At 29.8% G+C, this 20,182-nt stretch overlaps 2 protein-coding genes across 5 annotated transcripts; one reads left to right on the top strand and one right to left on the bottom strand.

The window, feature by feature from the left end:
- Positions 1–30: 30 nt before the first annotated feature.
- Positions 31–12,938, bottom strand: LOC108563554. Of its 2 annotated transcripts, none has more exons than XM_017922264.1 (3): positions 12,553–12,938; positions 471–641; positions 31–414 (listed from the first exon to the last, which is right to left on the bottom strand). In XM_017922264.1, exons 1-3 carry the CDS (start codon positions 12,568–12,570, stop codon positions 94–96), a joined length of 510 nt encoding a protein of 169 aa, XP_017777753.1. In that variant the 5' UTR covers positions 12,571–12,938; the 3' UTR covers positions 31–93. The 2 variants fall into 2 exon arrangements, with proteins under 2 accessions (XP_017777753.1, XP_017777754.1); XM_017922265.1 differs by lacking the exon at positions 12,553–12,938 and adding an exon at positions 4,948–5,026.
- Positions 2,864–20,089, top strand: LOC108563553 (serine/threonine-protein kinase OSR1). 3 transcript variants are annotated; one of them, XM_017922261.1, is made up of 11 exons: positions 2,864–2,948; positions 12,440–12,544; positions 15,148–15,374; positions 16,404–16,622; positions 16,685–16,829; positions 16,894–17,059; positions 17,798–17,971; positions 18,033–18,209; positions 18,270–18,499; positions 18,564–18,750; positions 18,813–18,890. In XM_017922261.1, exons 2-11 carry the CDS (start codon positions 12,441–12,443, stop codon positions 18,888–18,890), a joined length of 1,707 nt encoding a protein of 568 aa, XP_017777750.1. In that variant the 5' UTR covers positions 2,864–2,948; position 12,440. The 3 variants fall into 3 exon arrangements, with proteins under 3 accessions (XP_017777750.1, XP_017777751.1, XP_017777749.1); XM_017922260.1 differs by lacking the exon at positions 2,864–2,948 and adding an exon at positions 5,142–5,478 and having other exon boundaries at positions 18,813–20,089; XM_017922262.1 differs by lacking the exons at positions 2,864–2,948; positions 12,440–12,544 and adding an exon at positions 5,141–5,478.
- Positions 20,090–20,182: the final 93 nt, after the last annotated feature.

Here is a 20,182-nt window from a genome sequence, read left to right on the forward strand (position 1 = left end):
ATTTGTATGATTATAGTAGTTTATTGTGTCTTAATATAACAAACGAAGAGGGTCCTCGATATTTGGCGTTTCGGAGCGTTTTTCAGGGATGGACTAAGGGTTGATGTTGATGGAAATATCGCAATTGCAGCCAATCGCGATCGTTTCTGTGTGCTTCTCCCAGCAGCTGTTCCTTCTCCGCTTGAAGAAGTGCGTGGTCTTCATTTTGGTTTCGCAATGTTTTCCGTTCTTCAAATTGTAGCAGAGGTTGTCATCCGTGTCGTGGATTGGATCCTTGAAGGGATTTCTCAGCGCGCTGTAGCTCGGAACGCAAGTGATGTTGTTGAAATATGGTGGATAATACTCGAAATCGTGATCGTAAAGTTCAGAGAATTTGATTTGTCTCGACATCGTATTGCATAAGGTGTAATCGCTCTGAAAGAATGGATTAAAATTAAGAAATTTTCGTTTATTTAAATCCAGAAACTCACCAGATGTCGTCTATCTGCTCTATTTGAATTTTCAGACACATAAAACTCATTTTCACTACTCTCCGGGTTATAAACTTCCTTGTTGCTCACGTAATCCAATAATTCGTTATCCCCGTAATCAGACATCACGTAACTTTGCGTTCCCACTGCGAACAACGCAAGCACGAAAATCTGAAAATACAAAAAACATATTTCTTATTTGCATGTTCATATCATGGATTGCATTAAAAAATTCGAAGCAATTAAAAACACAAAAGTACGAAGATTTCAAATTTCTATAACTTTAAACCTTGTATCAAATATTGTGGATTTTACGTTCGAAACTTTGATAAATCGCATCAAAGTTTCGAATGATTAAAAAAAATAAATAATGGAAATGACTACTTGAAGGTCCCACGTTTCGGTAATTTGTTTTCAAAATGCAAAGCGTTTGTCAAAAGATAAGGCAAAAAAACACGCAACAATTAACTTATTTTATAGCCTATAAACTTAATTCCGATTTCTGCGTATGATAATTTCGTTGTTTCCATAGTACATAAAACAATGAAAAACAAACGAATAGTGATACTTTATTTCTGACAGTTCATGGAAATTAATGGTTGCTCATGGCTAGATGAGTGTTCAAAAACATCTTCAAATGTGATTTAAATAAAATGACAATATTAACCAGCGTTTCTCAATCTTTATTACCGCGTGAACCTAAAATTATAGTGCGACACAAGGTGACAGCTGTCATTTTGCGAGCCAATATATTTGTTTGTAAATATCTCAAATGTCAAATGACTTAATTTCTGAGAGTATTTCACCAGTTCCTCGCTTTGACACAAGGTGACAGCTGTCATTTTGCGACCCAAATTAGGAAATACTGCTTTAGACTTTTACTAAAGTGACATGTGTCACTTTGTTTAGTAAAAACGTTGTTTGTTGTTGAAAAATCTTAATCTTAAATTCTAAAATTATCAAATAAAATTAATTTAATAAATCATATTCATATTACTTTATATATTATTATAGATTGGTAATCGAATGCAGTCTGAAAAATAAAAAAATTCGTTTAACTTTATTCAAATGTAAGAAATTTGTTAACATTAATTTTACCAAAAATGGAAATTTAAAATGTAATATAAAAATGAGTTAAACTTGAAGAAAAGTCAATTTTAATTAAATATATAAAATAATACTTCTAACAGAAAGACAAATCTGTTGTTTATTTATTTATATGAAATAAATATGTAAGACTTTCTAATTTGAATCTTTGTATAATGATAAATATAGTTCTTATCGAGAGAATGTTTTCTGCAAAGCAAACGTTGCCTTTTCAATATTGATTCATTATGATGGTTAGTTATTATCAAGAATCGAGAAAACATTAAGTAATGTTTAGAATGTGAACAATCTATTCTTAGCATTTCTTGAATAAATAACATCCGTTCTTATCTATTTATTGGCTACGTAATGATGCAACAAGAAGATGATTGCAATTAAATTGAGTATTGGAAAAAAACGATCTTGGAATTATTTGTCTTAAGGTTTCTTACTTATACAATAATATCGTTGATTCAATTGATGTGTAGTATTGTTGAAGATACCTGAAAGCTAATGGATATCATATAAAGGGTAGATGCAAAAAATTACTGTAATAATTTAGTTGATACATTTGTTGAAGCACTTTTATGTTATAGTTTTATTTTGAAATTAATTCTAGAGGTTCAAAAATTGGAGTATATTATTATTATTAGACTAGTCAAAATATACTCTATTAATACCGTATTTCAATGCTTTAAATGTTTAATGACTCGAAATGACAGCTGTCACCTTGTGTTAAAAAGTCAAAAAAAATTGTAAATAATTTTTGCGACCAAAAAATTTATAACAATTTTGACATTTTGACATTAGGTGACAGCTGTCATTACCACTACGACTACAAATAAATATTTGCAAAAACGGTTGAGAAACGCTGCTATAGAATCTACAGAAGAGTTTTTCAATCTTTTTTAATAATCTATTTACGAAATAGGGGCGGATGAACAATGATCTATTGAATTATTTTAGTGTTAATCTGTAAAATGACTTCAATTTACCTTTTATAATAGTTTTTTTTTGAATATAAGTAAATAAATTAATAATTGTTAACAAAAAAATGAGAGATTATTGAATAATATTCGTTAATCCTCGTCACAAATCAATTAAGGTATATTTTTGTTGTAATAAACTATTGAAATTTTGATTATTTCACAATGAAAACTCATGACATTCGCGGGAATTTTAAATTGATTCTGGACTGTTCCTAATACGTACAAACTGTGCCAAATCTGCGTGGGTCACCAAATATATATATATATAAATTTGGCTGAGATTTGTGCACGTATATAACGTAAAGTGCGGGAGTACAGATCAGAATATTTTGTTGTTGTTGGTGTAATTGTGCAATGATTGCAGGAAGGGCTTCAAACATATTCGATTGCAACTGTGGAAAAGGCAAGTGCACTAATTGCTAAGTAGTATTGGGAATATCCGTACGCAGCGGAACATTTGCGCAAGGCCAATCTGTTACATTCAGGAAATGAATTGTCCTTGTAGGAATGTTCCGCTCTCTGTCATCAAATGATACAAATAAAACCGAATTGATGCATGCAGCAGAAACAAGATTACCAATATTACTACAACAAAATATACTAAATATAGTGTTTAGAAACAAGTTTCGTTTGTTAATTATGTATCTTGATACATTTTTCCATTATTTGAAGATTTAATTAACCTGAAACTGAAATTTTAAGTTTGCATTAGAAATTAAATATTTAATCTTAATGTTGTCGGAAATACCAATATTTTGAGTGTTAATTAAAAAAAAAAGATTATTAATATCAAAGTATTGAGACTAATCCATTTTGAGTTTACATTGGAAAATCAAGTTGCAATTTGTCAATATCTCTTCTTTTTTTTGTTGAGAGTGAGAACAATGGATTAAGGCGAAACTGAGATTCGAATTACGCGCGCTTCTTTGGAAAATGCGTGGATGGTGCAAACAATCGGAGTGTTTACGGGATTAAGGTTTGCATCTGGCGCCATAAGATCATTTGACCCCGTAATCGTCTCTGCCCCCACGACCGTGCAAGCAAATCTCTAATGGGTAATGACCGAAGGGTTCATCGATTAAATGCATATTTAAAACTCATTAACTTATCTGTCAAGTAAATTTTAGGATCAACTGATAGGTTAGAAAATTACACGACTATAGTCAATAGTTTTTGTTTAATGACAGATGTATGATTGATTTCCATGGTAATTTCCACTGACACTATTTGTTACACAAAAAATGTTAACCATTCTAATCCAATTACAGATTATTATCTAATAGAAATTCAAATTAATACTATGTTCAATTTAATTAACTTTTATTAAATAAAATGATGAGTAAAAACTAATAAAAATTCTTAAATATAATCGTATTTTTGTACAATTAATCTATATATGATAAAAACAGAACGTTTTAATTCATAATTTTATTATTAACTATTGCTGTTTATGAGTTTGATTATTAAAAACCGGTAAATTTTTATATTAAATACCGATTATAACTAAAAGTGTAAATTATTTCGTCGATTCCCAAAAAAATGAAGTTTTTTCAACAGTACATCAAAAATGAATTTAGAAAGAAAATTTCTTTGATTTTGGATAACAGGTCAACATTGGATATGGTTAATTCATCAATTGAAGTACAAGTCTTATCGATTTATATATTGAAATTTCGTTTTCAGAACATGAAATTAATACTATTAATACGACAATATCTACATTGTTACTTCTACAAATGGCTGTAGAAGCTTTAAGTGCCTTTAAGTATATTACTCAATTAAATTTATAGATAAATTGTGTCGTAAATTCTACTTCAAGCAGTTAATTAAAATCACAATTAATTTTAAGTATTTTAAATCGACGCACAAACTTATCGAATGTTGTCCATTTTTTTCACATTTTGTGCACAATGAGTTATGAGTATGCAATAAAAATAATAGTTTTTCGGTAGAACGAATGATGCAGAAACAATTATAATTTTACAAAACAACTGGAAGAAGAAACAACAAGAAGACTTAAAAATACTGAAGTTCTAATATAATATGTTGAAAAAATCTCTTTAGATATTGAATGTTTTAGATATTTCAGCTAAAGGTCATAAATATATGGAAAAATCCGATTACTTATTAATTTAGTTAGATTGCCTTACTGTTAATAAAATAATATTCATATCTGAAATTCTTTAATATAGTTGTAATCAGTGCAAAGAACTTTTACATATTATGAATTTTGTTTTGGATTTATGAAAATGTAATTGACGTCCTCTGTGTCTTTATTAATAAGTCTAATTAACGGTCGTCCAATTGTCGGGACATGGTTGCATAAATATATATATTGGTTGTGGTAAGTTGATGAGTTAATAAGTAACTCCCGTGATCTCTCGAGTACGAATGGCACCTACGTCGAAATAAGTCACTAATTGATTTTAACAGATAAATTGTCCGGATAAAACGAGCCCTAAAGTCGTACATCCATAAAGACGAGAATCCTTCGACAACGCTCAAATTAACGTGTAGACCAATTGCAGTATGAAACTTCGGTCGCGTTCTCTCTCCGCTCGACACAACGCCACACTATCAACAACAAAAAAGTTTACTATATCTTCGATGTTCTGCAGCCGCGAAGCGACCGCCGAAATCAGACGTCAAAGACCACTCACTCACAAGAAGTGGAGGAAGAGCAACAACGGATGATCCGATGTGCGGTTCGGTGCAGTAACAACATCTTCGCTCTGTTTTTTTTTGTTGTTGTTGTTAGTTTTTATCATAAGTGCTGTGCATTGATCGACAACAAAAAAAAAACACATATTTGCGAACGCATCCGCACGCAACACAGAAACAATTGCTGAAGAGAACGACAACAATTAGTGCAACAGATAAATGTTCAAAATGTGGACGTCGAAGAACGAAAAAAACAACAAGCAAAACAGAAAGTTAGTATTCTTGAAAAGTTTTATCAGCAAAAAAAAAATTACACAAAGAAATCGCGTCCTTTCACAATTTCTGAAGCGAAAAGTAAAATGAAAAGCAACTTAGAAACGGGTTTGTTTTAAGCATTAACGGATCGTCGATGATTTTTTGGAAGGACGCGATTGCTTCGTGCCCGGACATTTTTCATAATTAGTGATAAATTGAGAGAGGTCGAGGTTAATCGAGTAGGATTTTTGTTAAATTTCTATGTCATATTTCCTTTCTTTTAGTTTTTGATATTTTGAAGTGAATTATTCCAACATTTTGATCCAAAATGTCTTTAACGGTTTTGCATACGAAACGCGTAAATATCTATATTGTAAATATCGAGTTGTTGTTTGTGGAAGACGATATCCCTTCTTATGAGCGATAGCAGTGTCACGTACTCAAATGGAAAAAGATTTACTAACATTAACTTCTATAAATAAACTTAAATAATACGGTCCACTGAGTGATCAACAATTGTTGAATGGAAATTGTGCTCTATATATAGGCCTAGAGAGTTTTATTACTGGGGCAAATTGGCGCATTATCCACTAAAGGTCATACTGATCATCATCATCATCCTCCTGATGATGATGATGATCATCGTCGTCTCTGGTCCCCCTTTATGTTTGGTGCTCGCATCAAAGAATCAATATTTTCAATGAAGCGAATTGACCGAAAACAAGTAGTTGTGTCCCGTGATCATCGGAATTGGCGACGATGGCAATATCATTGCCGCAAATTGAAAAGTACTTTCGATTTGCAAATCGCAAAGTAGACGGGTTCAAGAAAATTGACACCGCTGACACCGGTGCTCCTTTGAACCCGCATCATTTTACAATCGACAAATGACAAATATTGATTTATTATTTCTCTACAAAATATTCCATTTCGAAGACCAAACAAACCATTGCAACGCAATTTAGATAAGAAAGACATGAACTTCGATACTAATCATTTTCGCAATTTACAACTAGTTTCAAAAATTGTTCAAAATCCGTTTTAATTATCCTTAATTTTGATACAACACTTAAAATTTACATTATATTTGATAAAATTTAACAATAGTATTTTTACTCTAAATATGTTTTTACCTAGATTCAATAAGATAAAATATAAATTATAACAATGCAAAAAGTAAAAAAACGATATTTATTTAAATAAAAATAATTACTCTTATTCTCTTCTTTAAATTCAATTGTTCTGGTAGTATCAAAATATTACGTTTCTCTGATAAATAGTTGACTTATGACATCTGTCAAAATAATCAATTATAATTAAACTTTGTGTTGTATTTATCTAAATTACATTATGAATATGAGAAAGATATTTATAAACAGTAATTTTATCGAAAATTGTATTAAAAAAACGTTATTTATCAAGAGAAAATTAGTTTAAATTCGATTCTTCTTATGGTTAAAATATGACATCTGTCAAAAATAATAAATATGATTATAAGAAAATGTATTACGTCAAAAACTATAATGTAATTAGGCAAAATAATTATATAAAATGCAAGAATTGAGAATTCTATATTGAAATTTTTAATTTTGGAATAAATTTGAAGGTTTTCGAAACTTACTAAAATATAAATTAAATATATTTTAAATTTGACAGGTATAAAAGACATCTAATGTCAATTACTTAAAATTGACATATGTCACATGTTTATACAGATAAACAAAATTAAATTTGTATACTAAAATATTTACAGTATCAAAACAAAATTTTTTATTTTCGATGTGGCCTTGTTATCTACATAATTTTTCATGCAACGTATAATTAATGTACAAAATCCTTCTAAACATTAACATCTTGAGGCACGTGATTATTTCAAATTTGTTACATTCTTTCAAGTCAACATCATTTATACAATTAATAAGACTGTCTGCTGTAGCACTGTAATAAATATTACTGTCTCTCTATAATTAGTGATATAGTACTAACAAACTGGATTTATCGTAAACACGACCACATTGTAAATATTCGATAGTAAAAGCATCATTACCTTCCGCGTTAAATCTTGAGTGAAATTGTATAATTTATCGATTTCAAACTGTATACTTTTGAACAATTATTTTCTAAAACGTGCAATATTTATTACATTGCATAAAATACAATTAATGTACGTTTATAATTTCAGTAAATTTATTGATTAAAAAACTATAACATTTAACAAAATTTACTACATGCAATAAATAAAAAATAAAATTGAAAATTTTGAATTAAATTTGTAAATTAATCAATGATATTACAATTTATTGAAGTATTTTGGCAGAAAATAAACTGGATTTATTAAATTTATAACAATTTTGCGTCAATCTTGAATGAAATTAAATAACATAAAATTTTCTGAACTGTATATTCCTCAATACCAATTTTGGATAACAAACAATAATGTACTTATAGACTACATGCAATAAATATCACTGTCTTTCTACAATTAGTGATGTAGTACTAATACATTGTAATTTTCGTAAACAAAACTGCGTTGAAAATATTCAATAGTAAAATAAATACTTTACATTGTATTAATCTTAAGTTAAGAAATAGATCTATCAAATAAAAGCGAAGGAAGCATTTTTAATTGAAGAATTTAACGATCAATCTTCATCAACTGAATTTAGTGCCAGTTCGTGCTGATTATTTTATCCGTTTATTCCATTTAACTTCAAAACGTGTTCTCTCATCGCTTTAGAATGTACTGAAATTACATTGAACGTTATTCGGTTAATACGTTGGAAAAAGAAGAAGAAAAAAAAAACGAACGTAATAACATAATTATCACCTTTAACACGTTCACTTTCACGCGATTCCCAAATGGTTAACTACTTGCACCGATGTAGTTATCACATCATTAATGTTAATTATAATTAACATTATATCTCTTAAATTCTACTTCAAATATATGAATACAAGTAACTTATTTTTTAATATACTTTTACAACTACGAATTTGATTGTCGTAATTATTTACATGTAGGCTGACACAAAACATCCCTAGCTAATCCAAATTGACATAATCTAACATAATTTAATGACCTAACCCTACTTTTTTCTCGATTTTACAGACGTCAAAGTAATTACAAGTAACTTATTTTGTTATCTAATTTGTATATATTTTTTAATATACTTTTACAACTACGAATTTGATTGTCCTAATTATTTACATTTAGGCTGACACAAAACATCCCTAGCTAATCCAAATTGACATAATCTAACCTAATTTAATGACCTAACCCTACTTTTTTCTCGATTTGACAGACGTCAAAGTAATTACAAGTAACTTATTTTGTTATCTAATTTGTATATTTTTTTTTGATATACTTTTACAACTACGAATTTAATTTTCGTAATTATTTACATTTAGGCTGACACAAAACATCCCTAGCTAATCCAAATTGACATAATCCAACCTAATTTAATGACCTAACCCTACTTTTTTCTCGATTTGACAGACATCAAAGTAATTACAAGTAACTTATTTTGTTATCTAATTTGTATATTTTTTTGATATACTTTTACAACTACGAATTTGATTGTCGTAATTATTTACATTTAGGCTGACACAAAACATCCCTAGCTAATCCAAAATGACATAATCTAACGTAATTTAATGACCTAACCCTACTTTTTCTCGATTTGACAGACGTCACAGTAATTACAAGTAACTTATTTTGTTATTTAATTTGTATATTTTTTTTGATATACTTTTACAACTAGGAATTAAATTTTCGTAATTATTTACATTTAGGCTGACACAAAACATCCCTAGGTAATCCAAATTGACATAATCTAACCTAATTTAATGTCCTAACCCTACTTTTTTCTCGATTTGACAGACGTCAAGAAAAACGAACTGCTCAAAACAATTCGAAGAATCAATGCGTACTTATTTAAGTGAATCAATCGTCGCTAGGGAGTTAATAGGAAAAAAATATGCACGTAAAGAGTAATAATATAAACAGAATCGTTACGGCGAAAAAGATGCAGGCATGACGACACTTTCAGCGTTCGTAATTTAAATACATTAAGGATGATGACACAAAACAATAAAAGTTTGTTAGTAATAAAGCAACGTGCACGAAAGCAAACGGCAGCGTCTTGTTGACATCCTCGAATAAACAATTATGCAGAATTGGCCGGATGGAAATGACCACTTTGGGGCCGCGCGTAATTTTCTCGAGTGCGAAAAACCTGTAAGGATGAGCGGGAAGGCCTGAATTCAGCGGCTCATGAATTACGAAACGTGACTGCAAGGGGGGAATAGAGAAATAAGAATTGCAGTTTAACAAATTGAAATTGTAACTTGTTTAAGAGACTTGTCTTAAGAAAAAGTATAGTAATGTTAAGAGACAAGAGCAGAGTTGAAGCTGAATTGTAATTAAAATTTGCATTATATAAATTTGATTAACATTAGAATTAAATTACGTACATTTACGAACAATTGTGTAAATTATTTAATTTATTATAAATGAGTCGCATAATTAACAATTAAACACATTTTACGGTTTTAAAATGAACACAATAAAAATAATGATCAAAACAGAAAAATAATGTTCACCAAATATCAGGGCCGGCTCTAACGAATAGACTAGCTCTGCCAAATGTATGAAACTAACTTCACGCGATAATACTGCCAAAATAAATATTTAATTTGACATAACCATCGTCTTAATCAATACATAAAAAAATAGAAATATTCATAACTTACTACTTCTAAAGATCTACACTATAAATGAAAATACATTGTTACATTAAGGCAGAAAGACCTATCTATTGTCCTTTGCAGCAGTTTACTTTTTGTCTTATTATTATTGAATAAATGTTCATTTTTTTATTGTTGCAATAAATTTTATTATTGTTTCATTATGTGGAGAGGAGAAAGAGACATTATTTCTATTTAATACAGAAGTATTTTTTTTTATTAAAATCTTCAAATCTCCAAAAAAGGTAATTTAAACTGTATTGAAAATTAGTTTGTAAAACGTATACAAAATAATAATAATATTGATAGACATGCTTTGTTGCATATATATTTACATACGCTTAAATGACAGTTGATTGAAGTCTTTCCGTATTTAACAAAATATGGGTGTAATACAAATTAATTACATAAAATTTGTACATGACAATTATCGAAATTTGACACATTATATTTGACATTACGTCAATTTGACAGATCGAATTTCATTAATTTGAATCATATGTTCATTTAATAAAAATGTATTTATTTCACGAGAATTCAATATTTTATGTAAAGAATCTAAAATGAGTAGTTTTTTTCTAAATTACTTTTTGTAAGTTCAAATTTAAATTATTTGTAAAGAGATTAAATGTAATTAAACTGATGAAAATATATGTATAATAAAGGGTGTCCCAAAATTTACGTAAGATTTGAATTAAATAGAAAACACAGTTTTTAGTCAAATTGTTTATTTTTTGGGATTTCCAACACTTTACTGCACAAATCTTGCGTTAATTTTGGGACATCTTTTATTATAAAATGCAAAAAAACAGAAGATTTTTTTTACATAAAATGAATACTTAATTCAAATATCTCCGTTTGTTTGATTGCAGTGATAAACTATCTAAATTATTTTGATTAATTGTATTTCCGAGAAATATTAGTAAGATAAATTGAAATATAATTAACAAATAGAACTTTTCTTAATAAATTAGTTACTATAAATATTTCTAAGTATATTCCACGTAAGAATAATTCAATTGAATTTGTTAGAAATGTATTTTTTTTATGCCAAACATTAACAAAAATAATTAAATTAGAATTTTTAACAAAAACTTTTAAAATTATTTAACATAAACGTTTTACCTATTGATAGTGATTAACTTTTTGTTATTTTTTTTTTAATAAATATCTTCTAAACTTCTAATTTGTATTGACAATTTTACAAGTTAACATCAAAATATGTTAAATAGATGTGATATATTACTTTTAGTGATGATATTCGTATGCGTTTGCGTGGATTTGTGTATGTATAACATCGTAAAGTAAATAATACCGTGATATCAGCTACCTAACAAGGAAATGCTCCTATTTATTTCGATAAATTAGTACATTATAAATAAGTAAACATGTATGCAGAGCGCGGATTTCACGGAAGTCATTGTTTGCCTCCTCAATATAATAATCTCAGTCGAGGAATCAAGTTGAAAAGAGCGCCAGTCTCCAAACGAAACCCAGAAGAGAACGATACACACTATAAACAGTATTTCCATACAACATAAGTAAGTCAATTAAACCGAATTATTTTTTTTTAATCTTTACTGATTTTGATGTTATTTGAGAGATATTTACAAAATTAAGTGAATTAGTTTCAATGTGATTTATATTGTTGAAGTAATTGTTTTAGTTTTTATCTTTCTATTGGTGAGAAGAGAATTTTATGTAATTGGAGAGATATGTCATTAATTTGATAACTCCGAAACAAAATTAAGTGATTTAAAATAGTTGAAATGCGATAGAAGTAAGTAAATTACAATATGAAAAACATTCAGTTTCAATGTGATTTTTTTTGTTTGTAATGTCCGAGAATGTATTTTTCTTCATTTGTTTTTATTTTTAGGAAGAGATTTTAATGCGATTGGTGAGACAGCGATGATTCGATCGTTAACAACTGTGAACTAGATTAAATTTCTTCTGCGGACAAATTCGATTAGAATGTAAATGCATCGCATGCAACGCGATATTTATTATTGATTTTCAAACGCAGATAGGAATTAATTGAATTGAAGGATGAATCATTATTTTAATCGGCTATCTGGACCGTGACAACTTCCACGTTACTAACAATGCACACAAAAAAAACAACAATGAATTAAAAGTAGAAATAAAATTACAACAACAACAACAAAACAAAAAATACGGCGCAAAACACACGTAACGTTATAATCAGTGGTTCTTTGTTTGTTCCTCTAGGATGGAAGCTCGTCGGAGGAAAACTGGCGTGTATAGGATGGAGTCGACGGATCAGATCGTCTTCGAGAACAACCGATTTCTGAGCACTCTAGTTATTGGAAAAAGGTACTTACACAAAGTGGACGATGCATCGCTGATGTATATATTAAATATATATTTATATATTCTATCAACTCTCGAAGCGGGAAGAACTGTGATGTTCATCCGAAGCTTCAACCATTTATATATATACCTGAGGGATCGAGTCCCTATTGCAAACACAGAAATTAATAAATATTTTGAGATAGAATTATCGTGGCTCATGATTATTTGCATAAATTACGCGCGTAATTGCGTTCGCGATAAAATCTTGCTTATTGCGAAAAAGGGATGAACTTGCATCGAAATACAGCGAGATGGTGATATTTGTATGCAAACAAAACTTCATCCTGGTTAAATAAATCTCAATCGAAAAAGCAAATCGCGACTCGCAATAAGCGTTATTTCGTTTTTAATTAGAAAACGTTATCAAACACTTTTTAATACAATAATTTGACACAGATTTTTTTTTTTTGTTTTCAACAAATATTACATTTTTTTGTAGATAATAATTTAATACTTTTCTTACATTTCCTCATATTCTACAAATTTTCTAAATTTCAATTTTTTTGTAATTTTGAGTAATATTTATAATTATTAGACTTGAACAGCTAAAGAAATTCTGTATTTTAATTAAAATTGGAATTTTCGATTCAGTTCTTTTCTTAACAAATCACATTTCAATTATAAAAATAACAATAGTAAATTTAGTTAATTTTTAAATTTATGAGGATGAACATTATATAACTTAAAGGTTATATTTTCTCTTACTTCACAAATTTTCAAACTGTCATTATTATACGAGAACTGTCAATGAAATTATTACATAATTTACATTTCTATTGATACATTTTTTCTGTTGTAAGTTTTAAATTATAAGTTTACATAATTTTGAGTAATATACTAATTTTTAACAGATCTGTACTTTGGTTAAAATAATTAATCCAATTCTAATTTCAGTTTTAGTTATTTTCTTAGAAAATCACAGTTCAATTAAGAAAATAACAATAGTAAATTCAGTTAAAAGTTAACCATACACATACAGGATACACATTATATACAATTTTCAGTAACATTTTTTTCTTAGTTCAAAATTTTTATATGAGAACTGTCAATGAAATTATTATATAATTTTCTTTTCTATTAATACAATTTTTCCTATTGCAAGTTATAACTTATAAGTTTTTATAATTTTGAGTAATATTTATAAATATTAATCTTGAATAGCTAAAGAAATTCTGAATTTTAATTAAAATAATTTAACTAATTGTTATTTGAGTTTCAGTTATTTTCTGAATAAATCACAGTTCAATTATATTAAAAAAACAATAGTAAATTCAGCTAAATCATTTAATTCATTTAATGTTTCAGTAACATTTTTTCTCACTTCAAAAAAATTCAAAATGTCAATGAAATTATTACATAATTTACGTTTCTATTGCTAATTTAGTTCTAACTTTTTATATATTTTTTGAATAATATAGAAATTTCAAATGTAAATATCTTGATTTCCTACTGACACACTTCTGTATATATGGTTGCATACATGACACATCACATTTTCAAAATAATTGCCATCTCAGGAAAAATAATAAAAATTCCATATGTTTTTCATGGTAAATACAAATATATTTATTATTCATTTTTATCAAAATATGGGCTTAAAGATTTAAAAAAAAAATACTAAAATTCTAATTATAGTCTACCACATAGTTGAAACTAACAAATAATTATTACTAATAATTAATCAATAACTAAGCAATTTCATGAATAGTTTAATGTTGAGTAAGTATAGTATACTAAACAAACATATGTAATATGTATATTTGAAATCTTATTCTTAAATACTATATACACATATAGACGATAGTTACACAATCGAAAGCGAATAAGATAAGTGTGAATAAAAAAAATGAACGAACTTGAGATATCCCTTCCACCAAAATTGCTTTCTTTTGTATTTTTATCCTTGCTGTAATTAACACTTCTTCGCTATTTAATATCATCAATCTGCTGTTAATACTTGTATTAGGTAAGCCCACATTTATCCAAATTTTATTTCATTAAATTTTATCACAGTCAAAATTTAGTTTTTGATTAATTAGTTTATTATTATATTAATTTAACTAAATTTATTTATAAGCTTGTTTTTAAATATTTCTACTATAATTTGCTTTTTGTAAATATTAGACGATTTTTAACAAGTAAACAAAGTATTTCGATTGATAGATTCAGTACAAGTAAAATAATGTTTAGAACTAATTTTTGGAAATTCTCAAAATTATATTTTAAATTTAAAATATGTCTAATGTTCAAATATCCTCGTGATTAATTTGTATTGAAGGTCATATACTTTTTTTGTACAGTTAATTATTAATATATGTATAAAGGTTCCTATTCCAAAATCAAATCTATTTCTATGTATGTTATCTTATCGCTTGTATCGAGGAAAGCTATAGTTTAATTAAATTAATTGTTTGATTGTGTGATCGGGGAATCCCCAGCTAGTTGACAGTTCGTGCTAAATATGTTTCTGGTAGTTATGAAATACATAAATAATTTAATAGCTGCAATTTTGGAGATGACGGCAAGTGTGAATTATATATTAAAAATGTATTCTCGTTTTCCAGGAAAATATCCGATGAGGTGTTTCCGCCTGGAAGCCACGGCATTTTCCGACAAAAATCGATTGGTTCGTGCGAGAGCCATCTATCGCTAAGTGGTTACGCAAGAGCCGCCAGACAGTCAATCGGTAATATAGGAAACATTCTGTCTCGCAAAATGGCTGCTTCAACATCACAGAGTTTGCAGCCGTGGGGAAATACCAAGGATGATTACGAGTTGGGAAAGATTATCGGTATGTAAATTGTTTTATTTAATTACTGCACGCGTTTGCCATAATCGCACGCAAAATTCGGTTCCGGTCAGGTCCAATTGTTAGCAGAAAAGCGGCATTAAAGTCCACTTTCTAGGTTAGAATTCGGTTTCGTCAATATTTTTAAATATAATTGTAGAACTTTTTAATCGCATTTTTCATTCGTCGCACTGATAAGATTAGGTACGTGCGTACGTGACGCAAAGTGGTCAGATTAAAGAGGTGCCCCGTTTTGGAACGCTGTTTGAACTTCATTCACTCTCTCCCTATTTGATTTCTACATGATCTTATATGGGGGGTTCTGCCCATAAACATGAAGCGAAAACTGGTCTTGTAAATTTTAATGCATCTGTGAAATACATTGCGTTCACTTGAGAAATGATGCAGTGCAGCACATTAATTATTTATATGTTTATGATTTCAAACTGCAGCCATCATTGCATTTTCATTTAAGTTTCCACTTTATGTGCAAGAGGAAAATGATCATTTTCTCTTTAAGTGCAGTTCATCAGCTGCAGACGTTTAAAAATAAATTAAAGTAAATATATATAATTCACTGTACATGACATCTAGACAGTAGATAAATATAGTTGGATAAAATTGACTCAATTTATATATAGATGCAAATGAAAGAGATTATACTCGTGAAAGATAAACGCACTTTGATAGGCAGATGAATGATTTCTCGTTTTATTTATATATTATATTCGCTTTTAATTAATCCGATATTCATGTTACATTAAAAAAATATATATCTGTATTTACTTGCTTTGCTCTCGCAACGCACGGTTTACGAGAAAACATTGATTAATTTATTTACACTGTTAATTAAAGATTCATTTATGGACGTGACCTGGATCTGATTGGGTCAATTCACTGTTTCGTTTGGCTTTCCTTATGGATTTGTTTACACTGCAATTAGGTTCATTGACATACGCTGGGCGTTCCGCACTTTCTTGCGATGCAAGCCCGTAATTGGGCACAATTTCTATTTTCGAATTCCTCTTTTAGGCGTCGGTGCAACAGCTGTTGTGCACGAAGCGTTCTGTAAATCCAGGAACGAGAAATGCGCCATAAAGAAGATAAACCTGGAGAAATGGAACACGTCGATGGACGAGCTGCTGAAGGAGATCCAGGCGATGTCCAGCTGCAACCACGAGAATGTGGTCACGTATTACACGAGCTTCGTCGTCAGAGAAGAATTATGGCTGGTGCTCAGATTATTGGAAGGTTGTTCATTGTTGAAACATTGTCGAGACTATTAAATATTTACACGTATTTATAAATTGTAGGAGGAAGTCTCTTGGATATTATCAAGCATAAAATCAGGGCTTCTAATTGCAAGCACGGAGTGTTTGACGAAGCCACCATTGCCACCGTATTGAGGGAAGTTTTAAAGGGTTTAGAGTACTTTCACAATAACGGACAGATCCACAGGTATTTAAACAATATGAAAATGACTTTAATCGTAAACTTATATCGATTCTCTTGGATCTTACAGAGATATTAAAGCTGGAAACATTTTATTGGGAGAAGATGGGACGGTGCAGATTGCAGACTTCGGAGTGTCCTCGTGGTTGGCGACGGGGCGAGATTTGTCACGACAAAAGGTTCGACACACTTTCGTCGGCACACCATGCTGGATGGCACCTGAAGTTATGGAACAAGTGAGTATTGCAAATATTTATGCTGAAGCGTATAACAGGCGCGGTAAGCCAACAAAAATATTTAATCATATAACTTCGCGATTTCAGTTTATAATTCTTTGATCTGCGAAGAAAATAAATATTAATTAGAGGCCAATCCATGTGATCTAAAAATATAATACACATAGGCGTCAGTATTAAATTTAGTAAACTTGGCGCTGTGCTAACGCAACTAATTAATTTTACAAACACCATTTATTAACGACTTGTGCAAATATATTATACGATCTTTATCATCGTATTGCTGGAGATATATTTTTTTCTATATTTCAAGGGCACCGTTACATTTGATCATTAACGAATACTTTTTGTTATAAAAGCAATTGAATTACATTATTGAAATTATATTAAAACTAACACGGTTTGTTATTTGCTTTAATATTGAATAACAAACGAATCATATTCATGTTTTTTTTTTGTACACATGAGCGGTATGATTACGTATCTCATTTCATACTAAACACGAATTACAAACAATATATATATATAACTAATTATTGGACCAAAATCACCTTGAAGAAACTCTACAAGGTATATTTGTAATATTAAAGTAGTCGTTACCTAATACGTGAGAATACGTCGGTTTTAATTTTTGCAGTTTCTAATATTTTAAATGTTTATATCAGAATCAAGTAAATGATTTACTTCATTGCATTTAGTTTGAATTTAATATTTAGTTTTTAAAATATGATTTTGTAGGACCATGGATATGACTTTAAAGCTGACATCTGGTCGTTCGGTATAACGGCTATTGAGATGGCAACGAGTACTGCCCCATACCATAAATATCCGCCAATGAAAGTACTCATGTTGACATTGCAAAATGATCCACCAAATTTGGATACTGGAGCAGAAGAGAAGGACCAATACAAGGTAATGAGTATAATTTCGAGATGATCGAAAGCGTGTCAGGCTAATAGCATTTGTGTTTCAGGCATATGGCAAAACATTCAGAAAAATGATTACTGATTGCTTGCAAAAGGAGCCTTCGAAACGCCCAACGGCTTCGGAGTTACTCAAACATCCATTCTTTAAAAAGGCCAAGGATAAAAAGTACTTGCAAACCACCCTCGTTGCAATTGGTCCAAGTTTAGAAATTAGGGTACAAAAGGTAGGATCGTTGTTTATTATAATGATTTGCGGATTTGGTTAACGTATATTATTATTGCAGGCGAGCAAGAGGCAACCGGGAGCCAGCGGCAGGCTGCACAGGAAAGAAACCGGTGAATGGGTTTGGTCCAGCGAAGATGAGGATGGCGGAAGCGGTGGTAGCGGAAGTGACAGTGATATACCGGATTCGAGGCCGATGAATACTCTTGCAGCATCCCAAGGATCAGACTCTGAGCACGACGAGAGTAGCGAAAGCGAATCGCCCCCGGTTAACCTTGTCCTTCGAATGAGGTAAGCATTTCGATTCATCTAATTGTTCTAAACACAGTTGTATTCAATAATTACTATGTTGCAGGAACGCGAAACGTGAATTGAATGACATAAGATTCGAGTTTGCCGTCGGCAAAGATTCGTCAGAGGGTATTGCAAGTGAATTGGTTGGTGCAGGTTTGGTGGATAGCAGAGATATTCACGCAATAACTACGAATCTTCAGAAACTGATAGATACGAGGGAAGCGAGCAAAGTCGTCACTTTCCCACTGGTAATTACTACAAAAGAACTATTTGCAGAACGAGTTATTAATGTGATGGGATTGTGTTTCAGATGTCTGGTTGCAGTACAAATGAACAGCCGGATGACAAGGCTCTGATCGGTTTTGCCCAAATCTCAATAACAGACTGAATAATATATCTAACCATATCTTATGCCTTAAACGTGTATGTTAGTTATATAATGCAATTCGCTTACGCGAACTACAGAGGAAATGCCGAACATGTTACATGCATACACAAATACTGGAAGGGAATTGTTTGTTTAGATTTATTTAGCAGAATATAATGCACTCCGTACTTAAATCATGTAAAAAAAAAAGAAAAATCATCCTTAGGTCATTAGTATTTCTTTATATATATTTTTTTCTTTTTTTTGTTAGTATCTATAAGGGGTTATAAGTAATTGTGATTCTGACTATGCGTAAACCGATTGACAATAATCTATTATATATGTATGGTTCATTTATCCAATGACTATCGGTAATGTTATACTATAAACTAAATGATACGTCACGCGGTAAGAAGGAAAAGAAGAAAGCAACTACTGAATTGTTTTAAAATTTATATGTATTTTGATGGACCCCTTTGATGATTTATTTTAAATTTTATCGATTCCAGACATATAATTGTTCTTTTTTTAATTTAGTCATAGTCAATTAAGAGATAATAATGGACTGTAGATTCGACCATATTGCCTTTACAGTAGAACTGACATTAAAATATAACTACTTTGATATATGTAAATGAGAAATTGTTAAAATTAATTTAGGTCAACGAATTGTATTTGTTTATTACTGTAATATTAATTAAACATGATGCGAGATGACCTCAATATAGTAGGAATAACTAACATAACAATAAGAGGAAAACGAATTGGACGGTGTTGACTTCTACGCTTGGTTTATTAGTTTAGTGTCTGCTACATAATTTTGCTTATCTTTTGTCATGTTGGTTGTTCAAACAAAAAGAGATTCGAAACAATAATTACTGATAGGAGAATCCGAATCGGTCGTATTTATTATATTATATATGAATTTGCGCTTTAGTGTACAGACAAAATGAAGTACTCGTCGACATAGCATAATGGTTAACATTTAAATCCGGGATCGAATCGATCGTGGAAATGTCTCCCACTATCTGCGTTTTACCCACTTTAGCTTCATTTTGGCCTATAACTAAATCTGTCTTAATTAGTGATATTTGTATAATCCACTTGCAATAGTGATTTTCATGCTGGCAAACCACGCCAATTGATCCTATATTTATAATTTAATTGAAATTATATAATTGGTCTGTATATACAATATTTATTTATTTCCATGGTACTGTAGATGCAAAAAAAATATATAATTTTCAAATACTGCATATCTTTGTTTCATTCATCTGATTTCCACACAATTATATTAAAAGAAAAAGATGGGA

This window comes from Nicrophorus vespilloides, unplaced genomic scaffold (assembly GCF_001412225.1).
Source record: "Nicrophorus vespilloides isolate i.1.1-1 unplaced genomic scaffold, Nicve_v1.0, whole genome shotgun sequence".
NCBI classification, from domain to species: Eukaryota; Metazoa; Arthropoda; class Insecta; order Coleoptera; family Silphidae; genus Nicrophorus; species Nicrophorus vespilloides.